General features: G+C 41.0%; 1 protein-coding gene across 10 annotated transcripts in view; it reads right to left on the bottom strand.

Moving 5' to 3' along the window:
- Positions 1 to 375: 375 nt before the first annotated feature.
- The window catches only part of ADGRB2 (adhesion G protein-coupled receptor B2), a 603,867-nt gene continuing 582,018 nt past the window's right edge, over positions 376 to 22,224 (bottom strand). For 5 of the 10 annotated variants that reach the window (XM_089673848.1, XM_089673851.1, XM_089673854.1 and 2 more), the window contains 6 exons: positions 17,076 to 17,154; positions 9,316 to 9,953; positions 8,941 to 9,012; positions 8,701 to 8,796; positions 6,695 to 6,751; positions 376 to 1,196 (listed from right to left, as the gene is read on the bottom strand). In XM_089673848.1, the coding sequence (XP_089529974.1) occupies positions 1,035 to 1,196; positions 6,695 to 6,751; positions 8,701 to 8,796; positions 8,941 to 9,012; positions 9,316 to 9,953; positions 17,076 to 17,154 (1,104 nt within the window). In that variant the 3' untranslated portion in view covers positions 376 to 1,034. The remainder of the gene's footprint in view (positions 1,197 to 6,694; positions 6,752 to 8,700; positions 8,797 to 8,940; positions 9,013 to 9,315; positions 9,954 to 17,075; positions 17,155 to 22,224) is intronic. The other 5 variants (XM_089673850.1, XM_089673857.1, XM_089673852.1 and 2 more) reach the window with 4 other exon arrangements.

Below are 22,224 nucleotides of genomic sequence, written 5' to 3'. Positions count from 1 at the left end.
ATGTGATGATGTCACCTATAGGCTTACTATGGGTCATTCGTTGTCAATTGTTCCTCCTCTACATGAACACTACGCTGAACGCTAGGACCCAATCATGTGACCGGCGCTAGGACCCAATCCGGAACTAGAACCCAATCATGTGACCAGCACTAGAACCAAATCATGTGACCAGACCAGAGTGGCTTCAGAATAGGTAAGTATAGGCATCTTTTCTTTCACAGAGTAGATAGTAGTCTTAGAATGGGGGTGGGAGTAGGTTGGTTTAGCCTTAGTTAGAATTTGACTTACACTTAAAATATACACTTTGAATTACACTTTAAATATATTAGTGTAAAATATTCGTAGACACTAAAAAAGTCAACAACTTACCTCAGATCATGTTTCAAAAGGTTTTTTTTTTTATTTTTTAATCTCATTTTAAACAAATTCTAGGCATTTTTAAAACCCAGTGCCACCTGACCCCCTTTCCACTGCCCAATTGCCTAGAAATATCAGTAAGGAATTGGAGATGTCAGATTAGTCAATTTGGGCTGATCTTCTTTAGAAGTTCATGATGACAAGACTAAGCTCCTCATCCCTACCTGAAAATGGCAGGGGGCAGGAGAGGGGGGAGGTGAAAAAACTGGAAGAAAGTGGTCACTTGACAAGCAATGTCCAGGAAGCAGAACAGAGGAAGTTGTGTGACAGGACAACATATGTGTGCATTTAAAGAGAAATCACAGCTTGTTGCTGCTTGGCTCCTCTATAGATCAAAGAGGAATAGTGATCCTGGATATACCATCTTAAAATCAGAGAATTGCGCTTCCAGAAGGCCACTACTTCCGTTTATCGACCATCATTCTCCCTTTTTGCTCATATTTGACTCTGTTGTTGTATCGTCAGGCAGAGGTTCCAGTGCATTTTTCAGTGGGTACTCCATTAGCAAAGTGTAATCCTCTGTGGCTTAAAACCCTGATACCACTTCTCTGGTACATGAGGGCAATCAACTGGAGTCCAAGAGGTTGATAAATTCACAGGCAAAGGGACAGATTGCCTTATACTTCAGTCTGATAATCGCCATCTGACATATCCATGGATATACGTGGAGGCTGTTCCCAGTCTACACAGCGTAGGCCCAAGCGGTCATGGATCTGTGATGAGCGTACTCTGTAACTATCCCAAACCTTCTGATGGGGGCCAGCTGGACTTGTCTTCTCCTAAGAAGTCAATATCAGAGGTCAGGCAACAGAGATCCATATCATTGCCAACACACAATGCATTAATGATAATTACAATCTGTTTCTATTTAGGACATAGAAGAGATATACAATATATATATATATGTGTGTGTGTGTGTATTCTGTGTATTATTTCAGAATAGATGCCATTAATACACCACAATGAATCTTAATAATATGAGCTGCCAATATAGAATGAAATGCACCTGTGGAGATCATTAGACTAATTAGCTTGTGAGCGTTCCCATTCGTAGTCTGTATAGGTGACATTCCTAGCAGTGGAAAAATAGACTATCTGCACACCATGATATTAATACATTTCTGAGAGCAGCAACTGAGGGAACATCAATAGATGAATTAATGAATCAGTCAATAGATTAATCTGTTGATAAATGAAACTGCATAAAAATCAATGAATGAAACTAGTTTTCAGATAGATGTGTCTGACCTTAGTAAATTGATAGGTCAGTCTAAATTTGGAGAAGTTATTCAATGTATCTTCTTCCAATAGCATTAATAGACATATCTAATTCTAAAATGTTGATGGTTGTATGTGAACCAGATGATGTTGATGAGTATATTAAGCATGGTGAAAACAAAAAGGTTATCATAGTACAAATACATTGAAAAATTATGTATGTATTTTCAAGGATGCCAGAATGAAGATACTAGCACTTTCTGTATATGAATCAAAATGTAAGACTCCGACAATTCATTTTAACCAAGCATGCTTACAGTATAAAGTCATATGGCAATACTTCAAATAAACTGTGATATGCACAACAAAGAAAAAGGTCTTGTCAACTATTAATTGCTTCCAACATCTATAGCCTTTTGCATTTCTAGAAGTAAATACTTGTATATAACTTTAATACGCCTCTATTAGCCATACACATGTGTAAAAATTCAAAGTATTAGAAACCTACTGTACTTTTCATGTGATAGCTGTCAATGATGAAAGAAGGTCGGGAGAGAGCATACTGTAGCTACTAATGATCTAAAAGCATGACAAACAGGGCTGGGACAAAGGGTGAGCAGGAGTAGTGGCTGCCCTGGACACTGTGAAGTGAGGGAGGGCACCACAAGGAGATTGGGGGAGGGTATTTGTGTTGGGAGGGGGAATGTGAGAGGTGTCAGGGGGTAAGAATTGTTCTAAGAGGTGAAATTTGGGGAGTAGTAATGTAGGGGATTTGTGTTAGGAGGTAGGATGGATGGGGGCAAAGATTTGTGCTGGGAGGGGATTTTTGGGGGGGGGGGGATTTTTGGTAACACCTAATGCTCATACATCTTGGGGGAAGGGGGGGCAGCGCAATTTGGCATGTTTGCTCTGGGCACTAGATGACCTTGTCCCAGAACTGATGACAAACACAGACATCAAGGTATGCAGGATGTCTGGATTAGGACATTTGATAATGTTTGTGTTAGCAGTTGTTTTAGAAAGTGTCCATAGGGTTATATTTATATATTTACATTGTATGTAAACTCTAACAGTAACATGTTTTTTTTTTTTTTTTTTTGCTCCCTTTTGGTCTGGAAAATATACTACATAATGTGTTTTTTTATATCTGTTTGGTAAGCAAGAAATTACCTTTTGATCTGTCATAAATCCAGTTTGCTTTTGATATACACTCACTGGCCACTTAATTGGGTATGCCTGTTCAACTGCTTGGTAGTACAAATTGCTAATCAGCCAATCACATGTCAGCAGCTTAATGCATTTAGGCATCTAGAGGTGGTGAAGACAGCTTGCTGAAGTTCAAAACAAACATCAGAATGGGGAAGAAAGGGGATTTAAGAGACTTTGAAGGTGGCATGGTTGTTGGCACCATATAGGCAGGTCTGAGTATTTAAAAAATTGATCTACTGGGATTTTCACGCACAACCATCTCTAGGGTTTACATAGAATGGTCCAAAAAAGAAAAAATATCCAGTGAGAGGCAGTTTTGTGGAGGAAAATTCCTTGTTGATGTCAGAGGTCAGAGGAGAATGGACGGACTGGTTCAAGATTATAGGAAGGCAACAATAACTCAAATAACCACTCATTAGAACCAAGGTATGCAGAATACCATCTCTGAATGCACAACACGTCTAACCTTGAAGCAGATGGGCTACAGCAGCAGAAGACCACACTGGATGCCACTCCTGTCAGCTAAGAACAGGAAATGGAGGCTACAATTCACATAGGATCACCAAAATTGGACAATAGAAAAATGGAAAAATGTTGCCTGGTCTGATGAGTCTTGATTTCAGCTGTGACTTTCAGATGGTAGGGTCAGAATTTGGCATAAACAACATGAAAGCATGGATCCATCTTGCCTTGTACCAACGGTTCGAGGATGTGCAGATGACAAATCTGCAGCAACTACGTGATACTATTACGTCAATATGGACCAAAATCTCTGTGGAGCACTTTGTTGAATCTATGCCATGAAGAATTAGGGCAGTTCTGAAGGCCAAAGGGGGTCCAACCCGGTACTAGCAAGGTGTACCTAATAAAGTAGCTGGTGATATATATATATATATATATACACAAACTGGATACTTTAGAACATCTGTATGTGGTGACTATGATCATAACGCAGCATCTGCATGTAAAAAATTAATTTAATGAAATGCATGAAGTCTACACTTTTAATACCTCTTTGAATTTAGCTGTGAAACACAGGGTTTGATTTACTAAAGGCAAATAGACTCTCTGCAAGTGCAGTTGCTCTCATTTTCCTTATTAAATGTAAATGTGGTACAGCTTCACTTTTTAAAGCATACCTAATCAGGTGCAAGGAAAATGAAAAAAACATTTTTTAATGCACATGGTTGGATGATGGAAATCAGCTGAGCTTTTACCATAATTACTAAGCTCTGGGGAAAATTAGTGCAATTACTCTTCCAAAGTGCACTGTCTATTTTCCTTTAGTAAATCCTCCCCAAAGACTTTTAATGGACATGACAATTTTTATAACTGATTATGCAAAGGGGGAGATTTACCAAAACTGGCGCACTCAGAATCTGGTGCAGCTGTGCATGGTAACCAATCAGCTTCTAACTTCAGCTTGTCCAATTAAGCTTTGACAATAAAACCTGGACGTTGGTTGGTTTCTCTACAAAGCTGCACCATATTTTGCACTCTCCAGCTTTAGTAATTAACTCCCTAACAGTGGTGGGTATAACCACTGCTCATTCTCTTCTTGACAATTTTTGTTTCTAATTTCCCAGTTCCACCTAACTGCAGTAGCCATTGCAAGACTATATTACTCTCGTGGATAAAGTATTCATTTTCTATTAGAGAGCATGACACCTTTCTTTTTTCAGCAGAATAAGATAAATAAAGCTAGTAAGGCCTCATGTACACATGAACTCCCCTAGACATTTAGCTCTACTGGCAGTAGAAAAATGCTAAACGCCGCAAAAATGTAAATGCGGTACCTGCGTTTAGCGCTTGGATATTTACTCATTTGATTGGCCAGAGTATTTTCCATTGACACGCTGAAGCGCTAAACATGGCTAGCGTTTAGATGAGTTTTCACCGCGTTTAGCGTTTTTTGGCCAAAACACTCCTTTCCTGAACCCAACTCTTCTGTGTTCAGTAGAGGAACGTTTAACTGCCCCTAAACTCTGCTGTTCCAAAACTCTGGTAAAAGCCTATGTGTACATAGAAGCATAGACTTTTACTGAGTTGAGTTCAGGGGCTTTGGAAAAAAAAACCCCAAAAGCTTGTAAACTCACGTTTAGGAGCAGCAGTGTACTTGAGGCCTAAGGCTCCATTGTAGGGAGTGGAATAAACTACAGCAGGGAGATATCTTGGCTTAAAGTCATACTAAACAATATCATTATATTCCAAAAATAATCCACTACTTAATAATCCTGTAATCATTTTTCATGAAATCATTTCTTACTGTGTTTTTCAGTCTTCTTGTACCGTCCTCCATGAGCTCTTGAACTTCTTCTTTTCTCCCTTATTTCCATTTGTTTAGAAGGAGTACTGTATGTTAGGTGTGGTCATGTGTACTGCTTTATGCACACTACATATATTCCATATTCCATAATCCATAGCCCCTAGTACATCTTGGGATGTGAGCAAGAAATGGTGAATACGTTCCTATATATAGGTGTACTTTTATCATGCAGCGGTAAATGACCGCTGCTCAGTTCTCCGGCATTCTCAGAGGAGACAGTTCTCTGAATGCCTTTTTATGAAGCGGTGTAGATCGCTTCTCCAAATGAGGAGAGAAGCAATCTACAAACAATTTGAATGCTAGATTACGGCTGCTGTTACCGTAATCTCGCAAGATTACAGTAAGAGATCAGTCAAACACCGTTTACTAAGCACCGGTAAATTACCGCTGCTTCGTTTGCAGTTCCCCCAATTCTCCACCTCTGGGCTGGATAATCTGGAGGGAGAACACAGATCGCCAGTGAAGGGCTGACATCGCTCCTTCAAACATTGGCCATCTGTGTGCTGAGATGATCAGTGGAGAACATGTTCTCCGCTGATCATCTCTGTTTCCTAAACCACTAATGATCTGAGATCAGCAATGATCCTTAGGATCGCAGCTGATCTCTGTTTCATAAAAGGACACCATAGGGGGACCATGGAGAACGAAGGAAGCCACCTCTAACATGAAGTCAGATCACAGCAGCAAAATAAAAGGAATTTGGAGATTCAGAGAAGACTGAGAGTAACAGAAGATACTTTTTTTAAGCTACAGTATAAACACATACTTGAATGAATGTTTTCTTTTTATACCAGAGTTTAGTGCCACTATAAGCAAGTGGCTGATTCAGCTAACTGGGGTTCATCTACACCTGGCATATCAGTTTTTGGTAATTTACACTTTGTATTCAGCTAGCCGGTAAGTAATAAATGTCATTACAAAGGTTTAACACTAACACAGCAAAGAGACATGAAAAATAATGTTGCACTAAATCACACGGCAGTGGGTATTCTGTAATTGCTCTTTTCTTTTTAATTAAAGTAATCTCTGATTTGCATTAATATTTTATTATCTTCAGGAGACAGAAATTAAACAGAGCCACTGGCTTGAGTACAAAACCATTATTCTTTAGGTTCAACTTCATACATAAGAAATGCACCGTAGGGTGTCTATCTCATACATGAGGTTAGTGTTAGATGCTATGTAGTTGGTTTAGAACAACTGATTGATTAACATCACCTACGAAGGCTGATGTTGAGCTTACTGCTCAAGGAAAAACAAGTTTTGTATTCAAACAACTTGTCAGCAACAATAGATTGAAGTAATTACGTATGTTCGTCCTAGTAGTGACAGTCGCTTGACTACCATATTCTGTCACTCACAGTTGCATTTATAATGTCATGTTCACTTTATTGATTGTGAAAGGAGTAAACAAGCTATCACTGGAAACTTGCAAAACCAGAGGCCTGCAGGGTGTGCAAGAAGAACAAAATGGGAAGCACATATGCTTCTTTCATTTGTGACATAGTAAATAATGTTACTTACACTGGCTGAGGTTCTCTCCACTGCTCCTCCGGAGGATATGCTCCAGCGTTTGTCTCTCTGAATTACAAACATAGCAGAAGAGTGACATGGCAGCGTTGTCAGATAAAACAGAGGCAGTAATGGTACCAAGTCAACAGCAGTAGTAGAATGGCCAATGAGGTAGTACTTAGAGCAACAAGCATGCTAACAGCAGCATGCCTGCCTACTGAATCATGTTCAGGGATATCAAATCAGAATGATATAATGAAAAGGGAGCAGGGGCAATAGGTAAACATCAGGAGAGCTGAGGACTGTATAGGGGATCTAAATGGCTGCAAATATTATGAATTGAAATTATACTAAACAATATATTTGAGATCTGCTAGTTTTCTTTCCTCAGTAAAAAAAAAATGTTCTCCCAAGTCTAGGAGATTTTGCATGCAAGTTTGTGATGTTTTTCATGCTAAATTAACCACTGGATAACCGTGTTTTATTAATTTATATGGATGAGGCTTTGCTACCCATACCAGAGCAAGCACTAGTGCAAAGCAGTTTAATCTGTAAATGTCACTGGGCACAGAAATATTGTCTTTGCATTAAATATACTAAAAAAGGTAAATTTGCCTAAAAAAAAATATTTGAGTTGTGTACCCCACCAAACCCTATATAACCCCACCATGCTACAGCAATAGGAGTCTCATTTCTTCTGCTGTAGTTTGCATAACGTAACACAAAACAAATGCAACATGGAAAGTGGAACACTGCCGATCCCTTCCCAGTGCATGCCCCCACCAAGTGGACTCGGCACCAGCATGGCAGGTGCCACCAGGTAGAGGAGAGAGAGATCAGAAAATGTCTGCTTTGTTGATTTCCCCTTCCTGTTACTGACCCGGTAGTCACATGTGGTTTGATCTGCACTATCACAGACCCCTGATGTTTCATTAAAAAGAACCTGACACCAAAAAATGCCTTACATAGGGTTTTTTTTGTCCCTTATCTAATGAAAAAAAAAGTTTAGCTAAAAAAAAAAAGTTGTAAAGAAAGTGGACAAAATTCAAATTACATCCACACACATAAAATCCCCCCTCCCCCTAAAAAAAATTTTGAGCACCCCCCAACCCCACATAAATGCATGTATGAATACAAATGCATTTGTAGGGGATGCCTATGCATGAAAACGTGAACTGCACTACACTTTTTCACATATCGCTGTGCACTCCAGATTGAGATCAATAATTCAAGCTCATGACCTTTTGGAGTAGGGGGCTTTTATAGAGTCACTATGAAAAATAGAGGGTTCCAAAGTTTGTCACTGTTTCATGGGTGCACACAATTTTAAGGCTTGACATATTGGGTATCTATTTACTTGGTGCAACCTCATCTTTTATATGTTACCAAAAAACTGGGCAATGTATTGTGCCTCAAAATAACATTAGGGTAATTTTTACTGAAATCTTTTTGTTTCAAAAAACATTGCAAAAATATTGGGTGACTTAAAAAATTGTAAGTACCATTATAATATTCTCTAGGGCGTCTGTTTTCAGAAAATATATAATGTTTTCGGGGTGTTACGTAATCTTCAGGCCTAGAATTATTTTTTTAAACATGTGCAAAAATATGCAAAAATGACTCTAGCAACGAAAAAAACCTAGTAGGCCTCACACTGCAGTGGCCTGTTCTGACAAGAGCTGAGTAAAATACACACCTCTTGTCAGGGGAGGGGCTTGTCTGACCAGCTGTATTACATTGCTGAGAGCAATGGGTCTACCTCTGAAGCATTTTGGCCTGCACAGTCTTATTTTGACTCCCTTCACAATTGCTGCATCAGGAAAATGCAAGTAAAACTAGTAAAATGGAAGTTCTTTACACATAGTCTATCTTTGCATTTAGTATTTATTTCATATTTCAGTTTCGGGTAAAATAACCCAATGTTAGCGGAAGAAAATAAAAAAAGGCAGAAAAGAACTTGTCTTTCAGTGTACATTTTTTTCTGTGAGACAAATAGTGTGAAGACAGTGTTTGCGCACCTTTGCACTGGCATCCCGGTACCTTTCCAGTGTATGGAACTTTCGGTTCAATTCATGATAAAGCTCTGAGTGTCTTTTTCTTGTGTGCATCACTTTCTGCAAAAAGTCAACTATAGCATTAACATACAGCAGTCCAGTGCTGTCAGCCCTTGTAGCTTATTTCATGAAAAAGTATCATGCATCTCAAATCCCAGTGCTACCATGCAGATGTAGGCCTTAAGTGTGGGTAAAAGTGCTCACCTCAAAATCCATATCTGAGTATCTCAATCGCTTCCGCTGAGGGAGAAACACAGGGACAGGTTGGTGTGGTTTCTACGTGAGGAGGAAAAGAGAAAGGGAGGAAGGGAGGAATATGGATTGAGAGAAGGGTGGAAGGTGTACATATAAACACAATGACGGAAAAGCGCAGCTAGGACAGTTTGGGACAAACCAGAAATAGGTGTTTTTAACAGAAGCAGAGCAAGCTAGGGGGTACACTGTGATGAACACCATTGGGGAGAGGAACCAGTGAAAGGAGACGGGGCAATGATAGTGAAAATGAGAGACATGGCGTGAACAAGGCAGCATTCTACAAAAATTGCATACACAAACAAAGAGGTGTCTTCCACCTCTCACCTCGAGAGATCCAGCGCTCAGAGATGCACCAGGCACCGTGCGGGGCATTGTGCGACTCCGCTCATTCATCTCTGATGCCAGGATCTGCCGGACAGAGGGTGGCTGTTTAAATGACAACCCAAACTGTTGCTGAGCAGGTACATAGGGTGGGGTTAAATTAACGTTGATGTGGTCCACTGACAGAAAATTGGGGTAACTATCTGTGTCCACTTGCTGGCGCCCTTTGTTCAGATCTGCCAGCCTCAGGTTATGTTTTCCTTGTTCACGATTGAAAGGTTTGAGACTCAGAGTCCTTCTGGGCAACACCATGTATTCACTTTCTAACGATTGCTCCTGATGTGCATCACCAAAGTCCAAGGGCCACATGTTTCCTTCAGGGCACAGATAAAGGGGTCCACGCTCCACATTGATTTCTTTTTTAGGCAGTGGATCATTGAGATCATTTACTGGGTTATGGGTTATTTTGGGCACCTGGAGCAGAATTCCTCCTTGAGAAGAGAGATTCCCTGGAAGGTGGGAAAAGCTGAGGCCTTCACTCCCTTTATGTAGTTTTAGATCATCTTCATCATCTAAAGAGATGCGGGATAGTGCTCCAGTCACGCTAGAAGGATGACATGCATTCAATTCCTTAAATAAAACTAAAAAAGAAAAAAAATGGAAATAACTGAAAAATATCTAATATAATCGAATGATATACAACACTTTTACAGCACTCATCACTTATCACATAACCTTTATTTAATTAGTCAGGCTGAGAAAAGAGACCTGTCCATCAAATTCAGGCAAAAGAGAATAATAATGCATCCTTAAAACCCTAAACCTATAGCTGATCCAGAGGAAGGCAAAAAAACCTTATAAAGCCGTTATCCTCAAAGGCAATCATATACTCCTCAGATCAACAAGCTACAATTTTATTTCTTATAACTAATAATAGCCAGTTATATTTTGTGCATTAGAAACACATCAAGCCCTTTGTTAAAGAAATACAGTATACTGGGTTGACTGGAACAAGTTCCTGTGGAAGACTATTCCAAATACAGCTGTTGTACAGCTCTTACTGTAAAGAAACATTTCTGTATGCCTTGTATTTGTGTTCAACATACAATGAGCAATTCTGCAGTTTTTTATATGAACCATATATTTTATTAATTATATAAGGTAATCATATGCAATAGCTTTTTTCAAGGGAAAATCATTTCAGGTCAGTTTATCTTTGCTCTAAACTGAGGTCATCTAAATATTTAAAGGAAAATGAATATAAATGTATTTTTTTAAATTATAAGCAGGAACTTCCATAATCAAATGCACATTTAACATGGAGACAAATAATGCTTTGTGGCATGTACTACCAGAATGAAATACTGTATCAATGCAGACACCTAAATCATGCTACATACAGCTCCCATGTTCACATACCAAGCTGTTATATTTAGGAAGGAGGTTTAAATTCAGCACTGCCATGGGTTCCCGGCGGATCAAAGTTCTCAGTCCTGACAATCTAAGGGTAGTAATACACACTACAATCTGATTGTACAATCCCTTTATTAGAGCATTTGAATAATCTAAGTTATGTTCATGTTGGGGGTTGCAGTATAAACTTGTTGCTGACATAGACATAACTGCTGTTTGTTTCCAGAACGTCACTGCATATGTGTGCAGTAAAGTAGAGCGCACCAAAGCCCCAAATATTTATCCCCTTATTGCCATAGCTGCCATTAAATTTAGGAAATCATCTTTATTAAAAATGTCAGACAGGCCCAAAGTGAGAGGCAGTGGTCTCCGAATGCAGAATGCAGGGGCACTCCGCCCCTTGAAGACGTCAAGCGATGAAACGCGTTGGGCCTGGCCTAGTGGACGTGACGTTGGAATGTTCCTCCCAGCTGTCGGCTGTGTTGATCGCAGTGCAGGAGGTTCGTCCCTTGGTTTTTCCCTTGTGGATGTGGCATTTTAGAGGCTGTCATTGCTGGTGTCGGCTAGACACCTTCTTTGTGAGTGCAATACTTTATTAATAAAATTTTACTGGTTTTAAACGTACTGCACCATCATATCTCTTCTTATTCCTTGAGCTTTACCCATGTTATTGGAAGATCATTTGCTGCTTAGCTGTTCCATATGTGCTGCCTAGCTGTTCCATATGTGCTGATTGGATCACTATTGGTTGCTGTTCCTCTACTGGGATATCCTGCAGATCATCGCTCCCAGAGTAAAATGCTATCATGCTGGTTTATAATATAATCAGCATATAGCTCTGGTGAGTGTATTCATTTCATCTGGTGTCGGATTTGCACATGGGTGTTTGTTTTCAAGATTGACATTACGTTGATATTTGGACTATCACTGTTATGGTGGCTGGACTTATGTTTATATTTATTAATTTATTTATTTTTATTATTTATCCTTGCATGTTTTGTGAATAATTAGCGCACTTTTTATTTGTACACCAAAGTGAGAGGCAGTGGTTTCTGAATGCAGAAGGTACTGCATGCAGATACTAGGTAGTAGGGAGTGAGCAGATTCTGCAAAACAAATTAGTGGTTGGGCCATACCATATAAAAGCAGGGCATGTCTGCCTTTTCTACCTCTATACAGTCACAGTACACAGACAAACTAATTGAGTGACTGACAAAGTGTTCCTCTTCTCTCTTCTCCCAGGAGCAGGGGAGCCAGTTTTCTGCAATGCTAAAGCATCCTTTTCTTCCTCCTCCTCTGCTGCTAATCCTGTCATAGTGCCACAAACTGACAATGAGGAGTCAGGAGAATTATTTTATCACAGACTTGAATGAAAAGAATGATCTTGGCCATGCACAAGTATTCCTTGTATTATATAACGAGGATGAGGAAGATAGTACCAGGACCATAGAGGGAGGGGAGCATCAAGAGACAGTGATGTTTCAGTAGCTGGAGCTTACTGCCAGGTGGACTCCAGCAATGAGAAGGGGGTGAATGAATGATGATGTGGCAGACCATATGTGAACGTCAATGATTGCAGAGAAGAAAAGTTCTGAGGAAGAGACAGAACAGCAGCAAGAGAGGATTTTGTCCAGGGGCAGTGGCAGCTCTCAAAAGATTGGAGGGAATAGCCCTCTTAATCCATTTGGCAGCACTACTCTACAAGTTCAGCCTTCTGTTTTCCCCAAGGTGGGTCCACCCAGCTCTGCACTGTGAGCCTTTTTAACACATCTGCTTCGAACAGCACAGCTGTGGTCTGCAGCCTATGCTCTGGAAGCAAAATGTCCCCATTTCTTTGCCTAATTCCTTACTTTCCAGCCCCCCCTTCCCCACTCTACAACATTCTCCTGCTACATACACTGCAACATCAGTGGCCTCTCCTTCACCCACCCTGATATCTCCAGCAGCATCCTTCTCAGGGTAATCATCTCTTCCACAGCTGTTGGGAGCAGAAGTAAAAAGTAGATAAATCACCTACATCCACAGGCTCTAAATGATAGCTTGGCAAAACTCCTGTTTTGCAGTTGCACCCATGCCAGCTCCACCACAGTGGTGGGTACCCAGCTGCCATTCTTTTGCCGAGAAGACCATCCCTGCCCTCCACCAGCATGTGGGATGTAATGTATCTGTATCATTGGAGTATGCTGTCAGTGACAAAGTATGGATACGTAGTCCAGCAGGCATATCCTTCATGGTGAACAGGGGTAATCTGCTGGCAACTGAAAAGGATGCAGGATGGGGCACAAATTTGGAATTGATTGTGCCGCCACATATCTTGTACGTTGGTGACAATGCAGTCACCTGTACCTCCTTCTTCTCACTGGTCTCATCCATCGACATCTAGTAGTCCCCCCCCCCTCCAAACACCCCAGAGCATATGCAGTGTCCCAGGCTACATGCTTCCATCCTTATTTGCAGCTTGTATACCTAGGGGACACGCTATCTTCATTCAGGCAAGGTCCTGTGTGACAATCAAACCTACCTGCTGGCTGCCCTTCATCAGGGCAATTCACACATGTACTTTGCTTGTTACATGTCTTCAACCTGGTGGTCCAGCAGTTCCTCATTAAGTACCCTGGATTCCAGGAGGTCCTTCTTCAGGACAGAGTGGTTATTGGCATCACCAGGCAGTCACACCAAGTGTTTGCCTGGCAGAAATGTAGCACCAAAACAAACTGACTGCCTGGACTTAACATTAGCCATGCTGCAGAGGCTGTACCAGCAGCAGCATGCAATTAATAAGTAATTGTGTGATTATGGTACAAAGCCAGGCTTTGAGAAGCTGGGGCTCTGTTCACCACCTCTGTGGTTTATCATTTGAGACAAGTGGAGCATTTTGGCAGTGACCAGAATGGTAAGCTGTAACAAGACAGGACATAATGATAAAATCCCTCCCTTGTTCCTCCTGTAACACACACTCTGTGGTCTGATAGACGAGGCCCTGATGGCACAGCAGCAGGAGGAAGAGAAAGACTTGCTGCTGTCTCAGAGCAAGCAGGATTCTTTGCATACTGTCACCATCCCTATGAGGTAGCTACAGCATAAGGCAGAGAAGAAATATGAGGAGGAAGGTTGGGGTTCTGGCACTGACAAGAATGAGAAAATGGGGCAGGTTTCAAGGGGGCTTTTCACCCCTTCCATACCCAGGGAGTTGTACATGGGTGGGGTAAGATTGTTAAACACAGTTTTGTCCACAGCGACAACAAGGTACTCTGTTGCATGAAACTTGCTGCACTTTGAGGAGCAGCTCAGCTTTGAAAGAACCCCTTTCCCACATTACCTGACACTGCTAGGATCCCCTCTCATGACCATAGTGAATCCAATCCTCTGGTCCCTGAGGAACAGCAGTGGTGGTGGCTTCAGCAGGGTCACTTTTATGAGTTTTTTTAAACCACAGACTGACTGCAGGGAACACTCATAGGCAACGCTTTAGCAACATTATTACTGACTATATCAGGTTGAAAACTGATGCAGACACCCTCAAAAGTGAGAACCCCTATTTGGTGCCCAGGCTGGGCCACTGGCCAGAACTTGCAAAGTGTGCGTTGGAGCTTCTGGCTTGTCCTGCAGCCAGTGTACTAACTGAAAGGGCCTTCACTGAAGCAGCAGGATTTTTTTTGGAGAAGAAAATCCACCTGTCCCCTGCTGCTGATGCTACAGATTAAAAATATAGGTATAATTCATCCCCACAAAAATATTGATATCTGCCACAATTACCAGCTACTGCCACCTCTCCTAGGCCTATTCTGGTGCTTTGGCACTGTAAAAGTGCCACACAATGTTTCTGCAGCTGGACCTCAGCTGCCAAATTTCTAATGTTTATTGCAGGGTGAATCCTGTTTTGTTTCTCAAAGTTTTTGGCAATTTCTGTGCTCTGTCACTTAATGTGGAACTTTAAGATAAAACATCATTTTGAACAGGTACACACACTGTGTCTCTTCTGCATTAAAGTATTCTTACCTGCCTGTTTGCATTGTGCACTGAGCTGCATTATACAGGCCCAGACAATTAGAACAGCTGAAGATCAAAACCCAGAATAAGGCTAGTCAAAGATTTCAGTGGCCATCAGGGAGCTCACTGAAAGGGAGATGAGTATAGCTCTGCTTTAAAAATATTTTACCTATATCCTCTTGGATAATACACTCTAATGTTTGTTTCAAGATAAAACCTGTCTCTTCTCTCCCGCCTACAGTATAACCTTATCAAGCTGCACATATACTGTCCTGCCATTGTCGAATGTTTGTGGATATTGTCTTTCAAATAATATGCTCTAATTTTGAAAGCAGATAAAACCTTCTTTGTCTCTCCCTCTTGAAGCCTTACCAAACTGCTTACACAATTTCCAACCACTGAACAATATTTGTGGCTATTGTCTCTCAATAATAAACTGTAATATTTATTTCAAGAAAAAACCTTCCTCGTCTCTCCCTCTTATATTGTGGCCTAGCAAAACTGCTTACATACTGTCTAGACAACACATTTGTGGCCATTTCCTCTCAGATAATAAACTCTAATTTTTATTGCAAGATAAAACCTGCCTTGTCTTTTTGCTATTTGCTGCCTTTTCAAGTGCTCATATACTGCCCTGACCATTTTCCACTAAATATTTGCCTGAATTATATTTTTTTTAACATTTTGGGTATAATTTTGGAAAAGATGGAATGAGGGTTGAGGAATGTTTGGTTGTTGTTTTATTAAGTGTTTTTGTGCACTCAGCATTTGTTAAACTTTTAAGACAGTACAGTGTGGTGCTTCATGAAAAAATAAGCCCACAAGCTATTCTAATAAATAGTTGCGCCATTGACAAATGTATATGAAACTGAGGGCTCTAGCTTTATTTTTAAGAGTACATTTTTATATAGTTTCTATATAAGTTGAGGCAGTTACTTCCATTATTCAATTAAGGATTAGAACTACTGGGTAAAATAAAATTGTGTGTTTTAGACAAATCTATTACAAAAGTCTTTTTTCAAGTTGAAATGAAGCAGATTGTGGTGCTGCTGCTGTATTTAAGCAAAGCTAAATGTAAACATTAAATATCAATTACAAAAAGATGATGCCAGAATATGGTGTCTCTGAGACTGTCAATGAAAACCACATACAGCTTGAAGGCATCTTTCAAACATATAATTTAACAGATTGATTCCATGTCATCCCCAAGAAAAGAATGTACTGTTCTTGTTTATTTATTTATTTTTTTGCTTTGGTAAATAAACATTACGGTAGTGCTCAGCTCCTCATGTCCTTTGGCAATAGCTTTCTTATTAGTCTTGAAAATGGCCAACGTTTATGATCAGGATTCTAGTCTACGTTCGGGTTTCATGAATTTCAACCAGGATTCAATGAACCCTCTGCAAATCAAACCCAGGAAGATTTACTCATCCCTACTTATATTACATCAATCACTGCTCCACATTCGTCATATGCCACCAAACTAGCTAATAGATATATACATTTTCAGTCCAAATAAGTGCTTGGTTCAGGAAATTCAAAATGTTGTTGTCACTATTAACGCTTTCACTTAGGATAAGATATTTTACTAAAAAACAGCAATCCCTACTGTTGTTGGTTGCAGTGTTATGTGAGTGTTAAAGAAGACATGTTTTGGCTGAAATAGCAGATTTACATTTTTACCAATACCTTGCAAGCTAACTTCTAAGCATCTGATTACCCCAAACCAAAAATGCTATCTAATTCATTTTAAAATATTTAACACAAACTCGCCCATCCATAAATGGCTCCATACTTTATTTTTCTGGGAATTCACTTTAAAAACCACCACTGTAGCATTTCTGCCAGTGGCCACATATGATTCATGTAGCATTTACTTCCTGGAATCCATCTGCCCTTAGCTACGGCATGCAGGCAGAGGGGTGTGCCTGGTTGGGAAAACCCCTCCTCCCCTCCTGAAGACTCCGGGCATGTATGACATAATTTGCCTAGGCCTCGAAAGCAGAATGTAACTGAAGAAATGTAAAAAAATATTTTTAAACATGGAAATATGATATACCTGATCTATTTACTAATGCTAGCAGCATAAAGATTAAAAAAAATCAATGTTGATTTAGAGAGTGAAGTTTTACTTTAACTAGGGGAGTTTTACTGACAATAAATCACCCTGTAAACCACCACAAGACAGTTTCTGAATTGGGTCAAGGCAGTTGGTCTGCTTATGCCATCCTAATAAAATTCTCACATGAATACATTTTACTGTCTCTGTAAGCCCTACTGATTGAATCTTTTGAATGCTTCTGTCCAGAATCATGGTTTACATTAAACATAAAGATTTTACTTTTAGTCATTCAGCTCACCAGTTTCCCCATGTGCTGTGTACCAGGAGGCCTTCTCATCAGACTGACACGCTAAGTCCACATCTTTTTCAAAATCTGTCTGCAGGGACATATAAGTACATTTTAATACCATCCTAGCACATGTATAAAAATGTTTCTCTTCCTTTAATAGATATGCTAGTCTTTAATGTAAGAAAAGGTATGTTAAAGAGGAATCTCTAAAAAATACAGTAGGTGTGGGGCAAAATGGGGTTAAATAACACGAGATAAGCTTTAAGTCTGGATCCTGAAAAATGGTACCTTTTCACCAGTTTATTGCAGTTCTTTATGACAAAGCTGTCTACTGGGTTGCAAAAGCTTCCATTTTGGACTGAAGGTCGAGTTCAGATTACCAAATAGGCTAAATAGACTCCGGCCTATGGGCCCCACGCCGTTCAAGGGCCCGAGTCAACAGATCTATATAATATTGATTTGATCTTTAAAGAAAATTACAATGAAGCTTTCATAAAAAGTAATTCCACTCAAAACTAAATTAAGTAAAAATCTACTCCTACCCCATTCTAATCCTATTCTGAAGTCGCTCATGTCTGGTCACATGATCTCTCCAGCAGCTGGCTTCAGTTCAGAGGAAAGAGTAATGACAACGGCTGCAGAGCCTGGAGGATGTCACCCACTGGCTTACTATAGGGCATACGTTGTTTCCTTTTACAGGGTAGATAGGAAAGGCTTAGCATGGGGGTGGGAGTAGATGTGCCAAAGTTGTGCCAAATTTGTAGAGGCCGATCTGCTAACAGCCTAAAGATTTACACTGCTCAGGGGCTCTGGGCTTCAGCAAAATGGCAGCCTCCAGCAGGAAGAAACAGGGACAATGCTGGAGGCAATTTACAGCACACAGTAATTTTGGTAGCATAATTATTAATGTGGAATGTATTTTTCTTGCTAAAGAACTTTTTATCAAGTTGTTGTGGGTAAAGTTCCACTTTAAAGTACATAAACTATAGACATCAGGTTCATATTACAGTTTTTTTGCTCAGAAGCTTATCTTCTTTCAGCTTGTCAATTTGTAAAACAATTTGGTGCGACCTATGTACATGCAATGTACAGGAGTGATGGTCATCTCCATCTAGTGGCCAGATTACACACTACTTAGTTCAGTGTTATCCCGCGCTAGAGCAGGCATCACTAAATGGTGGATCGGGGTCTGGATGTGGACCAAGTCACTGTCCCATCTGGACCCATGCAGTCCTGCCATTTAAGAGCCTTTTCTTCCCACAGCTGTCTCACACTCATCCTCACAGAGCTGACAGCGGGAGGCAGAACAGTTCTGGATGGAGGGTGGGAGCTGTCCGAAGTTAACACGCAGGTGTTTGCTAGGATGAAGGGCAGTCCTTGCAATCAATCACTGTCTGTCAATCACTGTCTGTGCAAGGTAGGACAGTGGGGGGGGGAGCAAGTTAAAGGGGCTAAGGACATTAGTGTGAAGTGGGGCCGAGAACAGTAATGTGGGGGGCTAAGGACATTAAAGTGGGAGGGGCTGAGGAAAGTAACGTGGGGGGGGGGGCTGAGGACAGTAATGTGGGGGCTGAGGACAGTAACATGGAGTGGGGCTGAGGACAGTAACATGGGGGGCTGAGAACAGTAACATGGAGGGGGGCTGAGGACAGTAACATGGAGGGGCTTAGGACAGTAATGTGGGGGCTGAGGACAGTAACATGGAGGGGCTTAGGACAGTAATGGGGTGGCTGAGGACAGTAACATGGGGGGATCTGGGGACAATAATATGGGGGGGCTGAGGACAGTAACATTGAGGGGGGCTGAGGACAGTAACATGGGGGGGGCTTAGGACAGTAATGTGGGGGATGAGGACAGTAACATGGGGGGGTCTGGGGATAGTAATGTGGAGGGATGATGTAAAAAGGGATAGAGTACTCTTCAGTGAAGAGGGCAGAGGACAGTACTGTGGGGGGGGGGGGGGGGGTGTTGATGTCAAGGAAGTGTGAGAACACTACTGTGAAAGGGGTGGAGGGGGGTAATGTAAAGGTTGAGATAAGGACACTCATCAAGAGGGATCTTGCAGTCAATGAGGAGGGGACTGTGATGTGCAGTGGGGATTGAGGACACTGATGTGAGAACAGGTTCAGATCTGTACATGTGCATTTGGTGTATGCGTTGTGGGTAGGCCAGCACTACCTGCTAAAAACCTGAAGAAGTCCCCGACCCTTTTTTTCAAAATCGCACTACAGCAACATGTGGTTTGGCGCATGCGAAAGTGCATCACGGGGGCCTATGTGAGATTTGGACCTCTGATGCATGCAAATTTTACTGCCCGGACCTTGGTGAATTTTAATTCAATACCCCTGCGTTAGAGCATGTGCACAAGAAACCTCCAGAAACCTTAGAGGGGGGCTAAAAAGGGCCTCCACAGAGTTTAATCCAGCACTGATCAAGTCATAAAGGCCCTTGTTCTCTTTAGGATAGGTAGACATATGTTCCTAGCTTGCATCAACATGAAAAATGTAGGTTCTGCATCATGCACAGGTGTGCCTTTGTGTCTGTGTACATGTGTAATTTGTGTGTAAACTAGAATAGGTCTAGGGAAAAAATCTGTACAATGCTATTTACTTGCAGGATGAGAAAATGTTTGAAGAGGATGATAAGTGGATTTGGTTGATATGTTCATGGAGTAATGCAGAATCTGCATAAAATCTCTGCCAGGAAATGCAGAATACTCAGAATAATGCTGCAGATCTCTTGTGATTCTGTTTTGTACATGATTCGGCTTTCAACTGCCTCAGTACAGAGGCACTCTGAAAGTACATTTGAAGCTTACGTAGCTTTGATGGTAGCCATCTAGCAGAACCTCTTTTGATCTGTGTTGAAGCATTTATAGAACCACATAAATTAACATAATTAAATCACAAAACTGCAAATATGACACTTGAAATGAACGCAGAGCTAAAAGTCCTTCTCCCTTTCCAATGTTATCCCAGATTGACTAAAGGTCAGATAAGCAATTCATTAAGTAAAAAAGTTCACATCAGTAAATCTGGTACAAAGAGCTATTTCTTTTTAAACGGGTCCTTCTCTTTGCATGCATGCATATTTCTAGCAGCATCTACTGTAGGAACCATAGAAACACACATGTGAGCTTCCTAAAACTTGGGATCCTCTGTTTAGAACACACTTTACACTTTAAAGAAGAAAAAAGGGGGAAAAAAAATTAAAAAATGAAAAGATGAGAAGCCAATGAGGTAGTACAACAGATAAGAAGAACATAGAATGAGAAGGTGAAAGGGCACTTAAAAAGAAAAGCAGAACATGCCAGAATTAGGAAGACTAAAAGGTGCTGTGGATGAAAGGACTGACTTATTCTTTAAACGCGGATAATGAAGTTGTAATCCTATCTATGAAAAGCTTCACTAAACAACCAAATTGAATAACCTTGGGAGCAATTCTTTGATAAAATTCATTCTAGGGACGTACAGAATATTTGACACCTTTTATATGTGGTTGGCGATACGCATACTCTTTAGGAAATACCTTTGTTTTCAGAGCAGAGAGCCCTGTGCTGGCAGTTTGAGGTGTGGGCTTACAGGAAAGAAATATGTAAGAGCAACTCCTACCACTAACCTCAATGTTTTAAGCAGAGCGCCAGCCAAAAATAAAATTACACAAAGTAATAACCCATAAAAATAACTTTTGCTGCAATACTCACATTCAGTCTACAGCTGCCCCCACAGTACTGTTTTTTTGTCACTAAATGTCCTCAGTTTCCATGGCTGAATGATGGCAAACATCATTCAACCTATTTCACTTGAGTCCAGGTTGTCATGGACCTGCCCTGCCTGTGACTGGACAGTGAAAGTAGAAGCAGCACAGTGTTGAGATCATCTCTCTGTCACTCTCCTCTTTCCTCCCATTATCATGCTCCTTGTCAGCATATGAACTGACTGGCTCCTTGTGCTGCTCACGCTAGAGCTGTACTGCGCAGGGGAAAAAACAGGTCAAATTCATGTATTTACACTGCTTGCATTTAAAGTGGTTGTAAGGGCTGAAGGTGAAAAATCTTCTATGTGTTGTTCCCCCCACAGCTCCCCCTAATACTTTCCTGAGCCCAATCTCATTCCAGTGATGTGAACAGAAGCCTCGGCTCTCCTGGGTTTCTCTCTCTCCTCATTGACTGAGACACAGCAGCAGGAGTAATTGGTTCCCATTGCTGTCAATCACAGCCAGTAAGGAGTAAGCAGGGTGCAGCTGAGCTGCAGTCTGTGTGTCTTATAGGCACACAGAGCAGGGCTCCGGAGCATGTACACACAAGTGCCCCCAGAACAAGCAGCTTGCTCTTGGGGCACTCAGCAGGGTGGAAAGGGCAAGGAGCACTGGGGGAGGGGAGACCTGAGAAGTGGAGGATCGCCCCTTGTACCGCCCCCTCCTCTCACGAGTGTGTAGGGGTTGCTGCAAAGCTGAGTGGAATGGACTGAGACACTGGGCATTGGTGGCTTTTTGACAGCTGTCAAAAGCAATTTCTCCCATGCCTGCTAAGGATAATGCCACTGCGGATGATAACTGACAGTTCTGCAGTGTTGTCTCCCATTCCCATGCTGGATGCCAAGTACCTTAGATGTAAGTGAGCTATTTTTATTGCTTAATACATTTCATGTTCTTAACATGCTAATGAGGATCCGGCGCTGCTCTCTTTTTATTGTTTAAGCAGTGGAGGATCGAGGCTGCTCTGTGCAAAGCAGGAGATAAGTATAACATTTAAAAAAAAAATAAAAACCCGAACATTTAATATCACTTTAAACAAATACTGTACAATTATTAGTGTATTACTAGAAGGTAATCACATGTCTCATTTCATCACATCCCAAAAATAAGAGGATTATTTTCTAATTTCAGGATAGTGGACAGAGCCATGAAAATAATTGCTTTATGCCCTATGAGTCATGGAAGCCATGGTTTCCATACACTGCACTGATGATAGCCAAGAGTCTGAAACAGCTACTGTACAATCTGTGCAGTCTGTGTGTCTTATAGGCACTGATATGCAATTTGGAATAAATGACTCTTTAACATTGGGCTATATTTGCACTATACACCAGTGCTAATGGGGCATGAAGCAATGATTTGCATAGCCCACTGTCTTGAACCTAACCCCTAACAATATATT

This window comes from Staurois parvus, unplaced genomic scaffold, assembly GCF_062004578.1.
Source record: "Staurois parvus isolate SC_StPar_1 unplaced genomic scaffold, SC_StPar_1.0 ptg000145l, whole genome shotgun sequence".
Lineage (NCBI taxonomy): Eukaryota > Metazoa > Chordata > Amphibia > Anura > Ranidae > Staurois > Staurois parvus.
This window is presented reverse-complemented; position numbering and strand designations above follow the sequence as displayed.